This window comes from Sceloporus undulatus, chromosome 1 (assembly GCF_019175285.1).
Source record: "Sceloporus undulatus isolate JIND9_A2432 ecotype Alabama chromosome 1, SceUnd_v1.1, whole genome shotgun sequence".
NCBI lineage: Eukaryota > Metazoa > Chordata > Lepidosauria > Squamata > Phrynosomatidae > Sceloporus > Sceloporus undulatus.
In genome coordinates, this window is record NC_056522.1 from 228154789 (window position 1) to 228177227 (window position 22439).

Genomic DNA, 22439 nt, shown 5'->3' on the forward strand with positions numbered 1-22439 from the left:
TGGAGCAGCAACAGCACTATAGTTCAACAAAGCATCTTAAAAATAAACAAAAGGAACAAAATCCAATGGCTTTTAGTACTAGCAGTTCCATCATAGGCTTGAGATTTTATAATGGACATAGGAATTCACTCTGAAGATCTTCAAATGCAAATTGATTTCTACAGATCACAGCCCCAAGACAAAGGGAAATTTAGACGTGCCTCTGAGATGGTATTTTCATAGAAATTTAAAAAAGACAAACAAACCACAAAAGGGAACAGAAGCTGAAAATTGTCTCTTCCAATATGTCTGTCAGTAATAATTTCACAGAACTTTGCATGGAGTGCTTAATTGACATAAATGGTTTTGGTGTGTCAACAGACATTTAATTCTTCTCACTTGCATTCATCTCACAAGAAGAACAAGTAGCATAGTAAGTAAGGTTGAGAGCCACTGTGCTGTAGTGGTTTAACCACTGGACTAAGATTCTGGAAGACCAGAGTTTGATTCCCCACTTGGCCATGGAAACCCACTGGGTGGCCTTGAGCAAACCACATTCTTTCAGAGGATGGCAATGGCAAACACATCTCTGAATAAATCTTGCCAAGAAAACCCCATGATAGGTTCATCTTAGAGTCATCATAAGACACTAATAACTTGAAGGCTCACACCACCAACAAAGCAAAGGTAATTCCTTCAACATTGGAGGAACCTGAGGGGAAAATCAATAGCAGACCTAAATGAAGAAGTCTTTATATTGTACACAATCTGATGTTTAGGTATAATTCATGTACAATGTAAAATAAGATACTTTTACCAAGAACTAAGGATAGCAAAAGCATTTGTAATTGTTCTGTATTTGGCCCTGGTAGACTGGTTACAGAAGGCATTGTCCATTCTTGTCTTATGTTATGGTTTCATAATCATTTCTACATATTATTAGTTTGATGTGGTTTCCAATGTAAAATCAAGTTCTGTCTTCTTTCTCTACACTGCAAATTTGTATGCAGTAATAAATGAAGAATGTTTATCCAGTACAGAGATACAAAGATGAGAAAAGATTTACCTGTTTCGTTATTTTATCTGTTGTGAAGCTGACAGAAAAACAGAACCTGGAAATGCAAAAATTGTGGCAGCTATGGCAAAGTGTGGGTGTTTGTGTTTTTGTTGAAGACAGCAATCAAGACTAGACAGGCTATTGAATTGTCCTCTCTTTAAGATTCTCCTCATATCCTTACTTTGCAGAGTAAAACAACACAATGTTTTGTCAGCTGTAATGTCTTAATTGCATTTTCTTTTGCCCCCCTTGGAGCTACAGAAATACAGGGCACATTAAAGAATAACAAAGTATATTGCATTCAAATAATATTATAAATCTGAGTGTGCAATCCAAGCCAGTTACAAACAAATAAATAGTGTAGACATATTTTGCACATAAACATTTTAATTTTTTGGTGGCATTGTAGAGTTGATGCTGTGAAATATGAAGAACAGGCTAGGGTTTAAAATCAGGATGCTCTCTAAAATATCATTGATTGGATTTGACATTAGGGATGTAATTCTTTATTGATTTCATTCTCAGCAGAAGAAATATTTTCAGAAAATAACATTTTCTCTTTTCACCCAGAACTGAAGTTCTACAGCAAGGTTGTAGTGATGGTGTTGAGCATTACCCTTGACATAAGAATTTCCCAATGAAATTTCCTTTAGCCTCTAAAATTCCTAGCAATTCAGTTGAGTATTTAGAACTGCAATTTGGGCATCCCAACACTAACATATCACAAATATACCAAAGCAATATATTTGTACAGGTTGCATCTCCCTTATCCAGAATGCTGAAATCGAAGCACTGCAAAATCCAAAAATGTCCACATGAGTGGCTGAGAGTGATACCTGTTGCTTTCTGATAGTTAAGTGTATGTAAACTGTACTTCATGCACAAAATTATTTTTAAAATATTGTGTATAAAACTACCTTCAGACTGTGTGCATAAAAAGTATATGAAACATAAATGAATTTTGTGTTTAGACAAGGGTCCCATCTCTAAATATCTCATTATGTATATGCAAGTATCCCAAAATCCAAAAAAAGAAAAGAAATTCAAAACACTTCAGACATTTCAGATAAGGGACACTCAACTTGTACAAGGAAGCCTTCCATGAACCTGGTGTCTGAGATCCAATAATTGGGAATGCCTGGGACTGAAGCAGCCTTTCTTGTTTTGACTATATGTTTGACCACTGAGCTGTAGTCATTTGCTCTATAAACTAGTCCACTCCAAGTGCAAGCAGTGAAATATACTGCTGTTAAAAGGAGCCTTGGTGGTGCAGTGGTTAAATGCCTGTACTGCAGCCACTCACTCACAAGCCACAAAGGTTGTGAGTTCAGTACCAGCCAGGGGGCTCAGGGTCAACTCATCCATCCTGGCATCCTTCTGAGGTCGCTAAAATGAGTATCCAGCTTATTGGGGGCAATTAGCTTACACATTGTGAATCGCTTAGGGAGTGCTTATCAGTGCACTGATAAGCAGTATAGAAATGTACTTGCTATTGCTGTTATTGATGACCAGCAGGCCTGGAATGTGGTGAGTGGTATGAATGAAATCTTAGAATGTATCTAGGCACGTAGAGAAACAGAATTGAGCAATTTTTTGTAAAAAAAAAATTAGACATAAATTTTATGTATAACAGAATGAGTTGAATGTTACATTTTAAGAGAGGATTTACCTCCCCCTTTGCAACATAGCAGACTTCTCCTTCATGCCTGCTTGACAGAGAAATACAGCCTGTCTCAGTTATTAAACTCACAAAAGGACACATGTAGGCTAACAGTTTTCAGTGAAGTGTGTAATTGTATCTAATGTTTAAATTATATCAATAGAGTTTATTGTTATTGTCACCAGTAAAAGATGACAGGTTATATATTTCCAGCTTTGATTGTTTTACTGTGTCCTAAAACAAGGCACCTTCAGGATAAAATGATGAATGGATATGAATAGTTTCTACTAGTCATACATTTGGTTTTTGACTACAAAAGAATTTGTGTTAGCTATACACATCAGTTTTTAAGGTGGTTTTTTTTTCTAGATTTAGCTTTTTAAGAACAAAACTGTTTTTCTTCTATAAGAACTTTAAGAACCTGACATATGAAAATTTCAAATTTAAAAACTAAGAAACAATGAGAGTCAGACTGATACCTGTTTGACAGGAATACTGTTCTCGTGGCTACTTTTTATAATCTTCCAGGTTGATCTAAATAACTAGATATGCTTGTTCTGAGCACATTTGGCACTAGTCCCATGAACTCCAAATGGAGTATAAAATGTGCTTTAAAATAACATTTTTGAGAGATGCATACATTTGTATACTTCCATTACAACATAGTACCACTCTGTCTGTCTGTCTGTCTGTCTGTCTGTCTGTTTTTTCTCTCTCTCTCAATAGATTTCATAAGACATGAAATCTATTGCTCCACCCTCACATAATGATTATACATGATGGCAAAATGTGATTTATCTGACCAGCCTTAGGACTGTTCAAGCAGTACTGTAACAAAAGCACCAATAACATCAGAGTTCTGTGTTGCTATTTCAGTATCTGTGATAACCTGTAGTGTATATCCAAGGGATATCCAAAGGTATGAACAGGAAAATCAAAATTTCTGTACAGATGAAAAGATAAGCCCCAAACTCCAGTTAATTTTAACTGTGGTTTATGAAAACAGAAAAAAACAGTAAAATATATGTGTGTGCTTTCAAGCTGCCTATCAACTTATGGTGACTCCATAAATTTCATATGGTTTTCTTAGGGAATGAATGCTCAGAGATGGTTTTGTCAGTTCCTTACTCTTAAATAAGAGCCTACAGCACCTGGTCTTCCTTGATGATCTCCCATCTAAGTCCTAACCAGAGCTGATTCTGCTTAGCTTCCACGACCAGATGGATTCTGATGCCTTTAGTGTATAATATCTCCCAAGAGGAAACAAGAAATGCAGAACATTATATACATTATGTTTTAAAAGCCAACTTCAATCTCCATGCTAGAGAAAAAGATATGTGTGGTAGAGTAATAATAATAATAATAATAATAATAATAATAATAATAATAATAATAAAATTTTTATTTTTATACCGCCCTTCCCACGATCAGGGCGGTGCACAACATAATACTAATACAAATACAAATACATCACAATAAATAATAACAACAATAATCATTAAAATTACATTAAAACCAATTTCTGGCCAGCCGACCACTGCTGCCAGAGGGGGGAAGCTAACCGGGACCAGCATCCGGGAATGCTAATAAAAATAAGAAGGTTTTTAGCTCCTTCTTAAACTGGGCCAGGGAGGTGGCCGAGCGGAGCTCTATGGGCAGCGTGTTCCAGAGGGTTGGGGCCAAGATGGAAAAGGTCCTCCTTGAGGTGGAGGTTAACCTTGCCCCCGGAACCCTCAATAGCTGCTGCCCAGATGTTCTGAGTGTGCGGGGCGGATTGTATGGAGAAAGGCGGTCCTTAAGGTACATGAGCATAGCAGAATTTCATGCTACTTTGGAGTCTAAACTGTAGTTTATCAATGCATGCATTCTCTCTTCATACATTTTAAAAGATCTGTCACCAAAAAAACAAACAAAACCATTCCCCTTGTCTCTGTGTTAGCTGTTTTTACTCCTGCAAAACAATTACGTTATATTATAATGTAATGTAATAGATAAAATGTGTTTTTAAAGATAATGTATCTCAAAAAAGCAAACTGTAATTATCTGGAGGAAAAGCACATACAAATACAAGTCCTTGCTTAAAATCCACTCTGTTAATGGCTAACAAAGGATTGTAATCAGCTAAATTTTCCCCGTTTCCTTTTATTATTTGAAGATAATAATTTTTTGTCCATTGGAGGGGGGTGTTAAACAGCTTCTCATTTCTAAAAATGTTTTATTGGTCAATCACTAAATGGAAGAAGCATTGCAAACACCAAACAACTGACTGGCAATTTTATTCTCCCTTTCTTCATTGTTATCAAAAAGACACTCTAAACATGCAGATTTGTGAACCCACCGAGAGGTTGCCTTAAATCAATACAGTATTTGTTATGAGAGAGGTGGCTTGTTGAGTGAGGATAACACAGCGAGAACTGTCTGACAAATAAAATTGCTAGATCTTTTAATTAGGAGCACAGCTTAGTGCAAGTCAGAGATTCTTGATGGGGTTTAACTAAGGAAATGTGCTAAACATACAAAATAGTTACTGGAATTGTACAAGGTGCTGCAAAGATATTAGTGTGAGGATTTAACTAAATCACTGCTGCATCTAACCTAGTGTGCATCTACACTGTAGAGATACATTCACAGTTTGCCACCACTTTAACTGTCACAGATCCATGCTACAGAATTATCGGATTTGTAGTTTTATGAGCCAGCACATCTTTTTGGCAGAGAGGACTAAAGATCTTGTAAAACTACAAATCCCTAGGATTCTATATGATGGACCTACAGCACTGGTGTCAAACTACATTATTTCTGCAATGTGGATGCACCCCAAAAGTCCGTTTAGTGCAACATCTTGTTTTCACCAGAGGGGAGCCAAATGGTTTCCGAAAGTCTACAGGCAGAGCCTGAAGAAGTGAACCTTCCTCTCTTTCTATGCCCTAATTGTAGCAAGTATTTTTGAATTGAGTTGTTTCCTGGTAGCTAACATATCTAATAATTGTTGGTGGGACTATCCACCAGGAATTTTTCTAATTCCCTTTCAAAGCCTCTGTTTCTGTAAATTAATCATGCATTTTGTGAAGTGGCATGCTTTTTAGGTCTTTCCTAAAACAAGTGGCAACCTTTTTTTGTTGGATGAACCTTAATTCTAGTGTTGTGTGAGGAGTCATTGATCTTTGAGTTATCCCACTCCAACTACTTGAGAAGGTTAGAGAGAAATATTGTTTCCTAAAGTGTTAACTCTTGTTTTCCTTCTTCCAGTGACGTTGTTGTTAAAAGGCTTTTGCCATTCAAACAGAAGTTCAAAGATCATAAATTCTCCATAACTTCCAGAAATAACATTTAAAGCAGCCATACATACTGTAAATAGTTCAAAGGTATCAAAATTGTCAAGGGCTATTGTGGAGGAGATGAAAGTTCTCATTATTGGTGGTGGCTATTACTGTGACATATGTCACTGGACAGCTGGGCAAAGACACAATTATTTTGCATTTTTCTTTCTTGCAGAGTGGGATGTGAGCAATGAAGAAAGAAAAAAGGTACAATAGGAAAGAAACATTAATTTCTAACTTTGTGAATTTCCTCTCACTTTGTTAAATCACAGTGCAATCCTGAAAAGTGTTATCTTCAGAATCTATTTCAAGATTTATCACACATCTTCTCATATTACTCAAAATTTATCTGGAGATGTGCTTAAGGGAAAAAAAAGTTCCAGACTAGCTATATATTAGGCAGAGTTAGCAACAACTTAAAGATGTGTAGAAATGCATATGATCACATCTGATTTTGGAAGTTAAGCAGAGTCAGACATGGTTGGTATTTGATGGGACAGGTAATCCAGATATTGCCTTAAACCCTGGAGAGAATACTGTTTTAAGCCCTGAAGATCTGCTACCGGTCAGAAATAAAGTTTAACATAGGAACAATAAATATTACATATCAGATCCAAAAAAATGCAAGTGCAGAAAGATATAACAGGATAATCTATAAATAGTATATATATAAAGTAAATGCCATTCCTGAGATAGATTAAATTCTTAAAACATATTTTAAGAGAAAAAGAACATACTAAAGAAGACTAAAATGATATGTCACTTTTAAGTTACAGATACAATAAGTGATCACCACTATTTCCAAGCAGTAGCATGCCATACACACACAGACACACAGATATATAATTTTTAATATAAATTATTTCCAAGCTTATCATGGTTCGCTATCTACAGAAATAGTAACTGATTCCTCATCCTCACAGCATCTAAGGGTATCTGATACCAGTAGCTTGTACATGAGTTTAGCATAATCCCATCCTACTCCACAGACTTTCAGCATGAGCTCATTTGCTGGATGCCAGCCACCAAGGGCTCCAACAAGTAACATGTGTATGGAGATTTCATACTCACCTTATACACCAGCAAGGGGTGGGTTTTTGGTGTTTGCATGCTCTAGCCTCCCCCATAGCTGGTGTCCTGTTCTCAGAGGGGATTGTGATGTTAACAATGGTTATCTTTTTAAATTGTCTCTCACCTCAAACAGCATGGATAGCCTTAGTGGCAGTCCCCCTAGGTTGAAAATGCTGCTGCTGAATGCTGTCAGCTAATGAAAAAAAAAAAAAAGGGCCATTCAGGATACGATTCTACATGAGTATGCTGACCTGGCCTGTATTACAGAACCCTAATTGGATGAGGCTGGGGGGTGGTAATCTCTCTCAGCTTTGCATACCAGGCTTCTCTATGCAGCAGAAGGCAAGACCTGAGGGAGGGAGGTGGAGTTGCAGTGAGATATCATGATTCCATCCCCCTGACCTAGTCTACTTCTCACACAGTCTACTTGTTTTGATTATGTTTAACTAAAGGTGAATAGCCAGGAAAGAATATGGATTCTGTTGGTGTACCACCCACCCCATCGCTCAACAGTCCTCCATCCTAAGCTACCTGTGGTGATCTCTAGGATTGGTGTTGGGGTGCTGTTAGGGTTGAGGGACTTCAACATCCATGCTGTGACTGCTCTGTTGGGAGTGGCTCAGGACTTCATGGCCTCCATGACAACCATGGGTCTGTCTCAAGTGGTACCTGTCGCTGCTCATGCTGCTGGGCACACTCTAATTCTTGTTTTCTGTGCTGGGTGGGTGATAGTGATCTTGGGGTGGAGGAACTTTCTGTAGTTCCATTGTCATAGACAGATCATTATCTTGTCAGGTTCAGACTCACTGGAACTCAGGGCCTCTGCAGAGGTAAGGGGCTTGTTAGGATGGTGCGCCCCAGGAGGCTGATGAATCTGGATAGATTCCTGATGACTTTTGGGGAATTTTGTGTCACCTCGGCAGGCAATTCTGTTGAAGCTCTGGCCAATCTTTGGAATGGGGAAATGCTCAGGGCAGTGGACACAGTTGCTCCTGAGCATGCCCTCTTATATATTGGAGCCAAACCAGCCCCCTGATTCTCCAGTGAGTTGGTGATGAAGCAAGTAGGATGAGGACTAGAGTAATGTTGGTGGAAGTCTCAAAGTGAATCTGACTGAACACAGGCTAGAGTCTATTTGAAGGCCTACTCCATAGCAGTGCAGCCAGCAAAGAAATTATTTTGCTGCCAGCATTGCATCTTCACAGAGCTGTCCACTAGAGCTGTTCCAAGTGGTCAGGGGGTAACTTGCACATACCGTCAAGTAGAAAATGCAGATCACCCAGCAGCCTGCTCTGAAGAATTTGCATGGTGCTTTTCAGATAAAGTCACTCAGATCCACTCCGACTTTGATGGTGTAATTGATACAGTGCCAGTGGATGTAACCTTGGTGCCTGTTTGTCCATTGTTGATGGATACTTTTCAATTGTTGATGGATACTTTTAAATATGTGCAGCCTGATGGATCCTTGGAGAGGTGAAAGCCACCACATGTATGTTAGACCCTTGCCCTTCTTGGCCTATCAAACAGGCCAGAAGGGATTGGCTAAATGGGTAAAGGGGGTAGTCAGTGGCTTCCCTACAACAAGGAAGGATTCTAACTTGTCTAAAGGGGGTAGATGTTATAGATGAGAATCATCATGACATTTTTCCAGGTGGTTGGCAGTTAACAGAACTGGTTTAAAATGGCTGCTAAGACTATGGCGATTATCACACTGCGTTTTCCTGATCTGGGCAGGGTCTGAGACCAGGCTGGGACCATATGTTATCACACAACTCTATGCACATATTGTTGTCATCTCGATTGTTACCATCCTGTACCCAATTGGAACATCTCCCATTACTTTGCTAAGAATGGAAAAGAAGCTTTTTAGCTAAGTATGGGAGAAGTCCTGATCTGGCATGGGATGGTAATGATCTGGGCATGGAGCTGTGTGATGGGAGACAGTCCTGGCCTCATCTTGCCCATGCCCAGATTGGCAAAAGACAGCCAATGCAATAATCTCCTAAACTGTCAGGCATCTGCTTCTGTAGCAAGCAGGATAGAATGTCATCCTTACCTGGAGCTGTATTTTTGGCCTTCATCAGTCTTGTCTCAATTGCCTGTCGAGTAAAGTCCTTTAGGAGGATGGCATTTAATTCCTCATCAACTCCCAGGAGCCCAAGGTGATTGGCTTAGGGAGAAGCTCACCTATGATTGTCCCTAAATGGTTGTAAAGTATTGGTACAGATGACTGGTAGGGATGGTACAGAAAAGGAAAGTCAAGAAGTTATTTCACAGCTCTTTTTCTAGTTGCATGATAGAGTTTTTGGATATGCAGTGCTGTCCAAGGGCCATAAAAACCTGCTACATTTCTTCTCCTGTTGTTAGGATGATAAGTGGAAGTCCAACAACTGTTTATGCAGTTGGTATGGCTGTTCTGTAGAGTCCACTGATCATAGAGCCCCGTATAGTTTCTAGGTCCCCAAAGGTTCTGACCTCATGCAGCTTGGCCAGCCAACTTGTCTGGCAGGCAGTAGGTTTCTGAAAGCCTTGCTGTGAGGAAACCTCAGTGGCAACTGGTTTGTCGGTGCCAGCAGGAGTTACCTGGACACCTTGTATACCATTTCTATTTTGTAGGGAAGTAGCTAAGTTATAGCAGTGATATAGGTGGTTTCTGTTTGGCTACGGCAGCAGGTATCATGGTGGTTATTTGCCTATCAGGTAAATATTACTCTGTTTGTTTGTTGATTGGGGGATCGGTTGGTTTGTACCTTGGTGGTCATGGTGATCATTGATGGCTTCCTGTTGTACCCTGTCTATGATCTGAGCAGGAGGTGAGCTTCTGGTGGAGCAGGCATTCAGCCTGGTGGTTGATATTTTTAAAGGTAAGCACATTCTTGAATTTTAAAGAACAGTGCTTGTAGAGGCAAAAGACCAGTGTGTGATACAGGCTGATACGGATGGCGAGGCTGCTGTGTGTAGCATATTGTTTCTTCGCCTCATTGCATGCATGAGCAAATTGGGTGGATACCAAAGAACAATCTCCTTTGGGTGTGCTTCTTTTTCTTTTTGCCTGAGAGATAAGACATGTATGTTTCTTCTCCTGAGGATCTGGTGGCTAGTTGCCTGCTAGAGCGTAGCTCCTGCTCGGCATTTTTGTGCAGCCATTGCTGGGAATGGCATTATTTGTTGCGGTGGTTTTCTTTTGCATGAGGACTTCCTTAGGAGAGCAGAAAGTCTGACCAGGGGAAGTTTTCCCTTTTGTTCTCTGAGAGGTATCTTCCCAGGAGAAGCCAACAGCGGCTTTTTTATGGTGTGTGTTGCACGGGGGGGGGGGGTGTTTTGAGTGGCTTCTGCCCTCTTTTGAGCAGCCTTTTTCACAAAGCATTTATTGTTAATGGGGCGGAGTTGGTGGAATTGTTCACCAGGGGTGTCTCTCTGAGTGGACTGTCTTGCTTGAAAATCTCTCTTTTGAGTATGTGTCTCACTCAAGGTCACCCAGTGTGTTTCCATGACCAAGTGAGGAATTGAACTCTACCTAGAGAGTTGTAGTCCAATACACAAACCACTACACCATACTCAATCTCTAAAGTAATATATAAATCAGAGAGAGAGAGAACAAATTTCATTCCTGGAATAGATTAAATTCTTGAAACATATTTTGTTTTTGTTTTTTGTTTTTTTAAATAGCATACTAAAGGAGATGAAAATATATATTTTACTTGCAGATCACAATTGGAAATCCCTCATATATTGAAACAGTTGCATATCATGCACAAAATATAAATAATTTATAGTATAAAAAAATTATTTCCTAGCTTATCATAGTTCTTAGATGAAGGGCCAAGAAGTGAAATTATTTTGGATTGTCTTTAGGGAGCAGCCATAAGTATTATGAAGAATACACCCATTTCTCCACAAAAGAATAAACATTAAGTAACACTGAAGTAATCATGGTGCCTATTATAGTTACCAATAATATTCAAGCTTCTTAAAAGAAAAGAAAACAGATCTAAATTCTAGGGGCCCACTACAGGCTTAGCAATTACAAACCTAAAATGGCATTATCAAACCAAATTCTTCAAGGAAAATGGTCCTTTCCTAATAGAATTAGCTGTTGCTGCTGCTGTTTCTATTATCACACTCTTTTCACAACCCTGTGTCCTGTTGCAGCTTACAAAAGTTAAAACAAATACAGCTAAAAGTGCACATCATTCAAAAGTTAAAATGGAATTGAACTATCAATAGAATTAAAAGTATGACTGTTAAAAAGAAAACAATAACAAATATATCAAGGATAGCTTTCAAGTAAAGCTGTGAAAGGATTATGTTTTAAAACTGTAACAACAGGATTCTATTTTTCTACTACCTACCTAATTTCTTTACCTTGATGGGTAACCTGAATCTTTCTCTCTTCTAGCCACTCTAAGCTTATTTTACAATCCATCCTCAGGAATCAGATAGGCTTGGGTAATACAAAAATCTAAAGAGATTATGAAAGGATCAAAGTTTTACAAACCATTTCATATCTTCTGTCAACAAGAGGAAAACAATAATAAAAAAGTCAGAACTTATTAAAACTCACTTTGTTGGAAACAAAAAAATGTTTTTGACATTTCATCCACCACATTTGGAATAGTGGCTGTTGTGGGAATCAGATTTACTACAAACAAGGGATTACTTGTGCACTGATTTTTTTTTTATCATATTGTTTTTCTGTGTTTTACAAGACTTCAGTATATTTACTCTAGTTGTACATGAATTGTTATGTTTTCTGTTGCTTAAACAATACATTTCAATGATAGAGTGAAATAAAATTGCCCGCTGTTCATCCAACATATGCATATGGATGGGAAATGGGTTATTTTTTCATGCTTTGAGTTTAATCCAGGTGTAGGTAGAAGTCACTTTATTTCACTGAGTGAAGAAGGAACAGATTGATGGTGATCTGATAGGTATACATAGCCTTTCTTATTCCTTGAAAAGTCCTAGTGGCTGCATGCTGAAGAAGAATTGGTCTTTTATGCCCTTTGGGCATTCCTCTGCTCCATCTGCACTGGATCACATTAGGCTGTAATACATTGTATTTGTGCTGGATGTCTACATGTCACTTAAAACAACACTTCAAAAAAACTCAGAACATTATATCCTCTCTCTTTTTTTCACAGAAGTAAATACACATTAACTGTTTTTAATGAACGCATTTAATTTGTGGCCTGTGATACAACATGATTATTTCATTATTACAATAAATAATGATGGGAAGAACTTGGGTTCTTGTCATTCAGAAGAAACTATGCACAGTAAAAAATGTTTTTGTCTTTTCTTTTAGATTTAGTAATTTAGACTTATTTGCATTTAGCTGAATAAATGTGCACCTGTAAAAAACATACTCTTGAAAAATACACACAAAGATAGTTTAATTAGAAGGCAGATAGATTATAAAATAAGTTTAAATAGGAATTTTTTTTACATCTAAAGAGGTATTGAGATCTGGAATGTTACATAAAAGAAGAAAGAAACCAAGCCAAAATCCAATGCGATGCTAATGTAATTTTGACATCTGCAGATTGTCTACCCTACAGTTTTCAGAGCTGTGAGAAACTTAGCTCTGGATGGCTTTGTATCCCTCTGTAACAGGCTTTTGGGGAGCTTGAGGAGGGGGCTGCAACAGGCAGAAAAGACTGACTCCTCCAGATTACACTTGGATTCTGATTTTCTATAGACAGAATGTCCATATAGAACTGTATGCAACCCAAAGTTCTGTATGTTGGTATAAAAAAAGGATGGGGAGAAAACATGGAGGAGTGTTCAGAGAAACAATAGAATTGGGTTAGAGAAATTGCTATGGCCTTAGCTTATGTAAGAAGCTAAAATGGCTACTAGTTCATAAAGAACTGAAAATAGAATATACACACCATTTGGTAGCTGGAATCTCCTATGTCAGTGGGGCAATGAATCCACTCCAGGTTTTAATTCAGGCTCTCAAATGAGCTCCAAAGCTTTCCTGCCTTCATTCTCTGAAGATGCCAGCCACAGATGCTGGCGAAACATCAAGAAGAAACTCTGCTAGAACATGGCCACATAGCCCGAAACCCACAAAAACCTGCTTCCTGCCTTGGATAGCTTTTTAAAGCTAGCTAAGACCTGGAATGGATTCCTTGCCCAATTGACCTGGGTGCCACCAGACACTGCTGATACACACACCAATGACAGCAAGGATTCATGGTACCACAGTATAGCTCCAAAGATCAGCTTCTTCATTATTTCATGGCTTTCCCGATATAAATGAACTACATTTCAGATGTCTCATATCTTTTCTTGCAGAATTACTACCAAAATGTCAACAAATGCAGTGTGAGTACAAGTGTGCCATAACCAGAAACGGAACTGGATGCTACTGTGAAGAAGGCTATGAGGTTGGCATCAATGGGAAAACCTGCCAAGGTAAACACAATAAGTCAATCATATTATGATACTTATATTAAAGTCATGATACCTATCTGAACTACAGATAAATCACACGAATGCATATGCTGCCTAACTTGCTTTCAATCAACTGTTTAAAAGGGTCTAAATTCTGGATCCTTGCATATATACTTGTAAAAGGAAGTTTATTTTATTCTGTAATAAGAGGATAATTAAATTTAAGGCAAAAGGAGAAATAAGCTGCTAATTGAACAGAATGTCATTTTGGGTCAGAAGTGTTTGACAAGGACAAGGGTTCAGAATGTGAGGTTATGTGAAACTCAGCATTGGAGCAAACTAGATAAGAGATTGTTAAAAAGAAAGACTCATCATTCCTCACCTCTATTGTACATAGAGGTACAACAGAGGTGAGGAATGATGAGTCTTTCTTTATGTGGAATCAGTCACGTAATTCTATTTTTTAAAAATAGCCAGATTTTTTAAAAAATAGTGAAAGAAATTAAAGCTGACAGATTAGGTAGACAGACAGGCAGTTAGATAGGTAGTAAAATACTGGAGACATATTAGAGTACCATTGAAGAAGTTTTAAAGGGAGATATAAGGCCATCCTGTGTTAGGATATTTGAGTATGATGTGAATATAAATACATCAATTCCTTTACTCCTGGTGAACAAGTACACCCAAAATCCACAAAGCAGTGATACTTTTATGGGGACAACCAAAATGCACAGAATACATGTTGAAAGTTTCCGAAACTCTGCGGGCTTCTTCATTAGGCAAAAATGTTAAAAACATACATGAGGGGAAAAAATAAGACCATGTTAGTCACAAGTCTGCATTTTGTCAAGATGTGGCTGTTTCCATTCAGGTGGTTTTGTAGATGCATTCATATAGGCTGGCCCCTCCACCTTCTAACTATGTGGGTACTCCAGGAAATAAACAAATTGTAAGTTCCATTAGCAAACAAAGAGAGATATTCCTCTTGAGATCCAAGTTACCTCCATACTTTGTGAAGCTACAAGCTCCTTTGTTAGACAAACAGCACTGCTACATGGCAAACATGGCTACTCCTGGATAAGTATTATCACAGTGAGATTGCTATGACCTTACATAAATAGGATCCAGTCATTGGCCTGCAGAATTGTTTATAAAAACAAGCCACCCACATATATTGGGGAAGAAGGGACACACAAACACAGCTGTGGGAAAGGGGCTGAAGCAGAAAAAAGACAATTCTAACTTTGTCCCAAACTAGAGTTGAAAAATTTACCTTTTAGACTATAATTCCCCAAATACCCAGTCAGTACCCATGATGGATGGAAGACTCTGGGAGTTGCAGTCTGAAAAGAGGCCTTTCCAAGTTTGCTTGAATAACATAATCAATAATTGCTTCCAAACATTATTTTCATTGGGTCACAATCCCATTATTGCCACCAGTGATTGCTTATATTCAACATCATCTACTTTCTAACCTCCTCCAGCCACCAAATGAAGCCAAGACAAGGAATTGTGATAGGACTTCTTCTTCAGCTTGTCACAGTCTTCTTTAGCGGTAGGAGTGGGTTCGAAAATGTCTTTTCCTTCTCCTTGTACCTCTCCTTGTACCTCAAATGGAAGCTGAACAGAATTCCTTCATCCAATCTGGCTGCTACGTAGTCTTACCCAATACAGAACAGTTATGGATCTGTGACTTTAGCTTACAAATTTGTAACTGATTTACTGATTGCCAATCCTTGTCCCTTGTTTCATTTCTTTTCCATATTATAAATAAATAAATAAAACCTTTATTTATATCCTGCTCTTCTGTAGCAATACAGAGTGGCTCACACTAAAATGTCCACATACAATATAATACATAAAATTACAATAGCCCCCCCTAAAAAGAATTAAATGTATTACAATTAAAAGAGTTTTAAAATCAATTTATAATAAAGACAACATAGACAGGGTGGTAGTAAATATATGGTGTGAGGAGGTAATCAGTCTGTGGCCAGGGAATTTATTTGGGAAAGGCCTGCCAGAAGAGATCTGTCTTGACAGCTTTTTTGAAGCTGGCTAAGTTCTAATTTGACAGATCTCACCCAGTAGGCCATTCCATAGCCTGCGAGCAGTTGCAGAAAAGGTCCTTTGGGAGGGTTCAGTTAATCTGGTCTTTAAAGGCTGCAATAAATTCCTCCCAGAGGACCGGACTGTGTGGGGTGGATTGTATGGAAGTAGACTATCCCTTAAATAGGTTGGACCCAAGCCATGTAGGGCTTTAAAGGTAATAACCAACACCTTGTACTGCAGCCAGAAACTAATAGGCAGCCAATGGAGTGACTTTAGGATCGGTGTTATCCAGTCTGGATAATGGGTTGACAACCTTCCAGCACCAATACTCTTCTTTTCAGTCCTTTAAGTCCACTAAACTCCCCACTTCTAATTTTTTGTCTGAATCTTTTTTCCACTCAATAATGGCCAGTAGAGCCCTCACACTGGAGATTATCACATGAGGCTTGGTACGCTGTTGTCCCACCCCTGTCCTGTCCTTCCTGTCGGATCGCGGGAAGAACTTCCATGCCTAACTCATACTTGGCCCATACTTGACCTGGCTGGGAAGTTCCAGTGAAAGTGATTGTATGAATCATTTTCACAAGCAAAGCATGCTGAACCTTTCATTCAGCCACCCAGGAAGCAGTTGTGAAAGTGATCGTACTAAACACTTTTACATGAAAGTGTTCTAAAAAGGGCCTTTATCTATCAGTATAATTCTCCTGTCATTTGCTGTCATTTCGTATTAACAGAAGAACCTATTAATACAATTACAGTTCACTGATGGCTGAATGACAGGTTCAGCATGCTTTCAATTTTGAAAGAAGGCCTGTATGGGGCTAAAACGGGTAAATAATAATAATAATAATAATAATAATTTGTTTTATTTATATACCGCTATTCCAAAGATCATAGCGGTGAACAGCAAGTAAGCTAATTAGCAAGTAAGCTAATTTGCCCCCAACAGTCTGGGTACTCATTTTAGCCACCTCGGAAGGATGCAAGCCTGAGTCGAGCTTGGGCCCTTTTGCTGGTCTTGAACTCGCAACCTTGTGGTCTTGAGTGAATGGCTGCAGTACAGGCATTTAACCACTGCGCCACCAGGGCTCCAAGATGGTTAGTCATACTCCCCTAGATGCTTCAGGAGCATAATTTGGTGGAATATTTCAGACAAAATGTATGGGTTGGGGGTGGCACAGGAGACATGGAGACATGGGAGGTGTTCCCACAGGGAACCTCTTTGGCTCCTTCATCCCCTAGCAGTTTCATACTCCTGTCTTAGAAGAAAGAACATTAGTATGATTAAGGAGCATACGTCTTTGCTTCTGTGAACCATATATGATATTCTCATAAAATTATTTTTTTCTTATGTTTATTCACATTTCCTCAGTCTCTAAAACCAATTTTTAGATATAGAACATTACAGCTTTCAGCTGTATTTGGTTCAACACTCAAGAAGTGGCTTTGTTTGCCAGAAGGTTTACACAAAAGAAAAGGAGCTCTGAAAGAAAATCTCTCTTTTATTTTGACTCTTACTTATAATTTAACCATTTTATTCTTCCTTCCAGATTTGAATGAATGTAATCTGTATGGGACCTGTAGCCAAACTTGTGGAAATACAGATGGATCATATATCTGCAGCTGCGTGGAAGGTTATCTTCTCCAGCCAGACAAAAAGTCTTGCAAAGTTAAAAGAGGTAAGAAGAAACAGTTTGTTGTTTCTGATTTTTTTTTTAAAAAAAATAATTCTTTAGAGTTATCTTTCTCTTCGGGAAATAAAATCTGCCCCCTTGGCAAATACACAGAGCTTAGAAAGGTACTTTAAAAAAAAGTAATTAGTCATCATTATTATTCCATGGCCAAAAAGTAATCTGTCACTTTCATTGTTTCCTTTAAAAAAAGTATTTTTCATTTTCGGAAGTAACTGAAATGGGTAAAATTGAATTTTTAAAGGTATGAATTCTACAAATTACTGCTTATAATATAAAATACTCTGTCTTCACATTCAACTGTTGACTACCTCAGCACCACCAACAGTGCATGAGACACAGTGCAAGCCATCATTTAGTGATACCACAGGCCTGTAACTACCAGAGTAATTAAAATGTTAGTAATACCACAAAATGAGTGAAGTTACTTCTGAAGTTACAGTTGCATTATAACTTGGGTGAACCTTAATGATTAAAAAAAGAAATTATAAGTAGTTAGTTATTTCATTTGTAATTAGTTACCTCCAAACTACAAATGTTTTAATTATACAAAAACAACACCAGAGGTATCTATCTGGAAAACCAGAACAGACCTGTCAAGGTTCTTAGAAACTGAAAATCAACACAGCAGTGCAAAGCTGCTTAGAACCTTTACCAAACAATTTGAAAGAAGGTTTTGTGTTAGTCAAACACCATTTGAGAAAAGTTTTACTAACATGAGTGGACAGTTTCACTTAGCCAAGGTTTGTAAAGCTGCCAATTCTATCCTTCATTTAAATCTCATGTGGTGTTTTCCCCTGCACAGAACTAAATGATTGTTTGTAATAATTTAAGACAACATAAATGAAATTATCAGAAGACAACTCCCTTTGGATACCGGACCTAAGACTACGTCTTGTTCCTGGAACAGTCCCATGAGAGTTGATTTCATGATATTAATAATATGCTCTGTTAGATAATTAATGCATATTTTCACTAGTGATATTAAACTATGTGTTTAAGAGAATTAGCAAGCTTGATTTAATGAAGTGAAATTGAAGAGAGTTTTCCTAGTCAGTGCCTTTGGTGGTCAGAGTATGTGTTGTTGTTGCTCCTGTTGTTTCCTCTATTCCATTTGCCATCAGCATTCATAATGATAAAAGATATATTTCCTACAAAAAGCTTTAAAAAAGAAAAGAAAAAAGTAACCTAGCAGTCGTAATGTGGTGTCAAAATCCCATGGTGTAAATTAAAAATAAAATCAAGATTGACTTACTTTCTTTTCATTCCAAAAAAGAAAAAGAAAAAAAAGAAAGACATATTGGGTTGGGGTTGACTTCATACTGTTCTAGAAAAGTATTAGACTGTAGAAGGGAAATGAAAAATGAATGTAGCACTGGGGAAAATGTGTGTTTCTAGTGTCACAGAAATGTTTGCAATAGAGTATGATTAAAGGTATTGATAAGCTCAAGGTATAAGTTTAAATTTCATATTGATCCACAAAGTACAACAATAGATTTTAAATATAATACAAAATAAACTTTTGGAGGAAAAAAAAACTATTTCAATATTTTTCCACCTGCCACTCCTCAAGAAAGACATTTTAATAGGATTTGGCTAGTGTCATTCCTGATATAGGAACATAAAATATTCACCATTGATAATTGACTACATGTTAACACAAATTCCATTGTTTCACTCTAACCTAGCATGTTTAATGGGGAATGTATTATTTTAGGTAGGTTCTGGGGTCAAAGGAAAGGGATTTAACCTGCAATCCTATACTCACTTACCTGGATTTGACTGAAATACTACTTCTGAGTATATGTATAGGATTACTAGTAATTATATTACATGAGCCTCAAATAGTACAGTGGGCCTTTGGTATCCTCTGGGGTTTGATTCCAGGACCCCCATGCATACTTACATGTCTGGATGCTTAAGTCCCATTAATTATCAGTTGGGGTAGTTAAATGGTTCCCTTATATCAAATGGCAAAATCAAGCTTTGCTTTTTGGAATTTTCAAATTCTTGACTTTTTCCATGCCATGGATGAGTAAATCCATAGGTGCAGAATACATGGATATGGAAGACTTGACTGCAGTTAGAAGGAAAACATAGAATTAAAGAATCTGAAACCAAGTATCCTGGAATTCCGTTTTCCTGATAGCAGACATATAAAAGCAAACAGTTCACAAATTCAGACTGCCATATATTCTTTGCATACTCTGGAATGCTCCTGTACAGGTTTGCCTTGGTACTGTATAAATTCTTGTTAAAGGTGCATCAACACTGTAGAAGTAATGCAGTTAAGTGCTGTAGCTCCAACCTGTGGAATCCTGGGTTTTGTAGTTTTACAAGGTCTTTTGCCTTCTCTGCCAAAATGGTCTAGCATCTCAAAACAACAAATCTCAGGATTCTGTAGGATGGAGCCATAATAGTTAAAGTGGTATCAAACTGCATTATTTCTACAATGTACATGCACTCTAAATTTCCCTTCCCAGGCATGCCTAAGTTCTGTGAAGTTTCCTTCCTTCGTACAACCAATTGATATGGCTTGTCCCCACACTGTCTACTTGGTATGATTATTTTCCATAGAGAGAGGCTAAGTGTAGTATAGCAATGGTTGGATGGTCTATCCAGGAATGTTACTAGGAGTGTGTGGGAATTGTGGTTTGAACCAGGTGATACTTTAAGGGGAATTGACACCACTGTTTCTGAAGCATTTGCCTTTTGGCAGAAGTGGACTGTGGCATTTGCCTGTGTCCCTTAAAACACTGGAGCTCAGTGGAAGAGATGACGTGAGTGGGGCAAGGTACAGTGGGAGGGGAAAGGAGAGGCCTCGGTTTCTTTCAAAAATGTCAAATTTTATTTTAAAAACATTTTAAAATATTTTAAAATTTTCTTTAAAAACATCACACCTTACTAAATTTTCACATTACCCACATGAAACTATGTGACAACATTAAAGTGTACATATGATATTGTAATTTAAAGGTATAATTTAGTAGTTGTACAGGGTCACTATGGGTTGAGGTCGACTCGAAACAAAACAAACAAAACTTGTTTATATCACAACTATTGCCATTACATTCACTGATATACAGGAATTACGATTTATGAGTAACATTCATGCAAAAACATTAATAACAATTCTACATGGGGTGACATGGGAGCAGGTCAAGAGGAGAGGTACCATCATGAGTTACTACACTGGCTGATGCCAACTCTATTGATACCACCACTTTTATCTTGCCAAATTCCATTGTCTTCATTCTTTCCATGGATCTTTTATCCTCTCATGATCTTAGTGTGCCTTGCAAATAAGTAGCAATAGGACTTTGTCACCACTGGACTCAGCACCACATTACCAGTGAGTGCACATAATGTTGGGTTTATTCCCCTTAACTGGATATTGCAGTGTGGATTCCATGTGCAAAGATTACCAATCCCTTCCACTAGCTAGTTTTAAGATTTGCCATTTCAAGTGTTGTGTGTGTTTTTCCTTTGTAAAATAACCTAGCATACAGTATAGCAGTTGTGGCACACACTCCTCTGTCAGTGGAGGGTGGCAGGGGGTAGTCACCTACCTCTCCAGAGACAGTCGTTGTAGTGTCATTAAAAGAACTGGACATTTTAAAAACTGAATGTGGGGAAAAGTTAAAATTGACAACTATAGCACCGTCTTTTTCATGCTTGTATCAGCTTTATTTAATTCAGTATTCTATTGAATTTGGGAAGTAAAGATGAGGGACAATTTTTTTCCTAATCTCTTCACAAATTTCTTAATTTTAGGGATGGAAAGGACATTGAAAAGATCTGAATATGACAGTTAGAATAATAGAATAATAGAGTTGGAAGAGACCACAAGGGCCATTCACTCCAACCCCCTGCCATGAAGGAACTCACAATCAAACACCCATGACAGATCGCCATCCAGCCTCTGTTTAAAGACCTCTAAGGAAAGAGAACCCACCATGTTCCAAGAAAGTGTGTTCCACTGTCTAACAGCCCTTACTGTCAGGAAGTTCCTCCTAATGTTGAAGTTGAATCTCTTTTCCTGTAGTTTGCATCCATTGTTCCAGGTCCTGTTCTCTGGAGCAGCAGAAAACAAGCTTGCTCCATCCTCAAGTGGCATCCCTTCAAATACTTAAAGAGAGCTGTCATATCAGCCCTTAACTGTCTCTTCTCCAGGTTAAACATACCCAGCTCCCTAAGTCACTCCTCATAAAGCATGATTTCCAGGCCCTTCACCATTTTTGTGGCCCTTCTTTGGACATGCTCCAATTTGTGAACATCCTTTATGAGTTGTGGTGCCCAGAACTGGACAAAGTATTCTAGTTGAGGCCTGACCAAAGCAGAATAGAGTGCCACTGTTACTTCCCTTGATCTAGACACCACACTTCTATTGATGCAGCCTGGAATCACATTGGCCATTTCAGCTGCTGCATCACACTGTTGACCCATGTTCAATTTGTGGTCTACTAGGATTCCTAGATCCTTTTCATACATAGTCTCCTTCAGCCAGGTGTCCCACAACCTATAGCTGTGCATTTCAATTTTTTTTGCCGTTAAGTGCAGCACCTGACATTTCTCTGTGTTGAAATTCATTCTGTTAGCTTTGGCCCAGCTTTCTAATCTGTTAAGGTCATTTTGAATTTAGATCCTGTCCTCTGGGGTTTTAGCTGTTCCTCCTAATTTGGTGTCATCTGCAAATTTAATAAGCATGCTCCCTATTCTTTCATCTAAGTGACTGATAAAGTTAGGGCCTCAACAGACCAGCATAATGAACCAGCCTCAGGGTAGAGTGGGGGCATGACATCCCCATGCCACCCCCATGCTGCCTGCCTGACTAGACAGCGGGCGGCGTCACACTTGTGTCTTCAGTGCATCACCACAGTGGCAGTTAGGACAACCTTTCTGCAGTGCAAAAAGAAGCAGCTTTTTGCAGCTCCTTTTTGCACCAGGGAAAGGCCAGATTGGAGCAGCAGAGTGCAGTTGCCTTGCCCCTGATCCAGCAAGAAAAGGGGCAGGGTCCTGCCACTCCTTAGGGGCTCTCTGTACAGCTCCTGAGTAAACATTTCCTACTCATCTATGTATAAACAGAGTGAATGCTAAAACCAATATCCAAGATCTTTAAAAAAATCATTTTTGGCTACAGTCTTGTTTGTAGTCCAAACAGGATAGACCCATGAAATGAAAAAAAAAATTGATTGATATCCTTC

At 38.3% G+C, this 22439-nt stretch overlaps 1 protein-coding gene across 6 annotated transcripts in view; it reads left to right on the forward strand.

Moving 5' to 3' along the window:
• LRP1B (LDL receptor related protein 1B) overlaps nucleotides 1–22439 on the forward strand; it is a 1051820-nt gene that overhangs the window by 560712 nt on the left and 468669 nt on the right. For all 6 annotated transcript variants that reach the window (XM_042437575.1, XM_042437584.1, XM_042437621.1 and 3 more), the window contains 2 exons: nucleotides 13394–13513; nucleotides 17095–17223. In XM_042437575.1, coding sequence (XP_042293509.1) covers nucleotides 13394–13513; nucleotides 17095–17223 — 249 coding nt within the window. The remainder of the gene's footprint in view (nucleotides 1–13393; nucleotides 13514–17094; nucleotides 17224–22439) is intronic.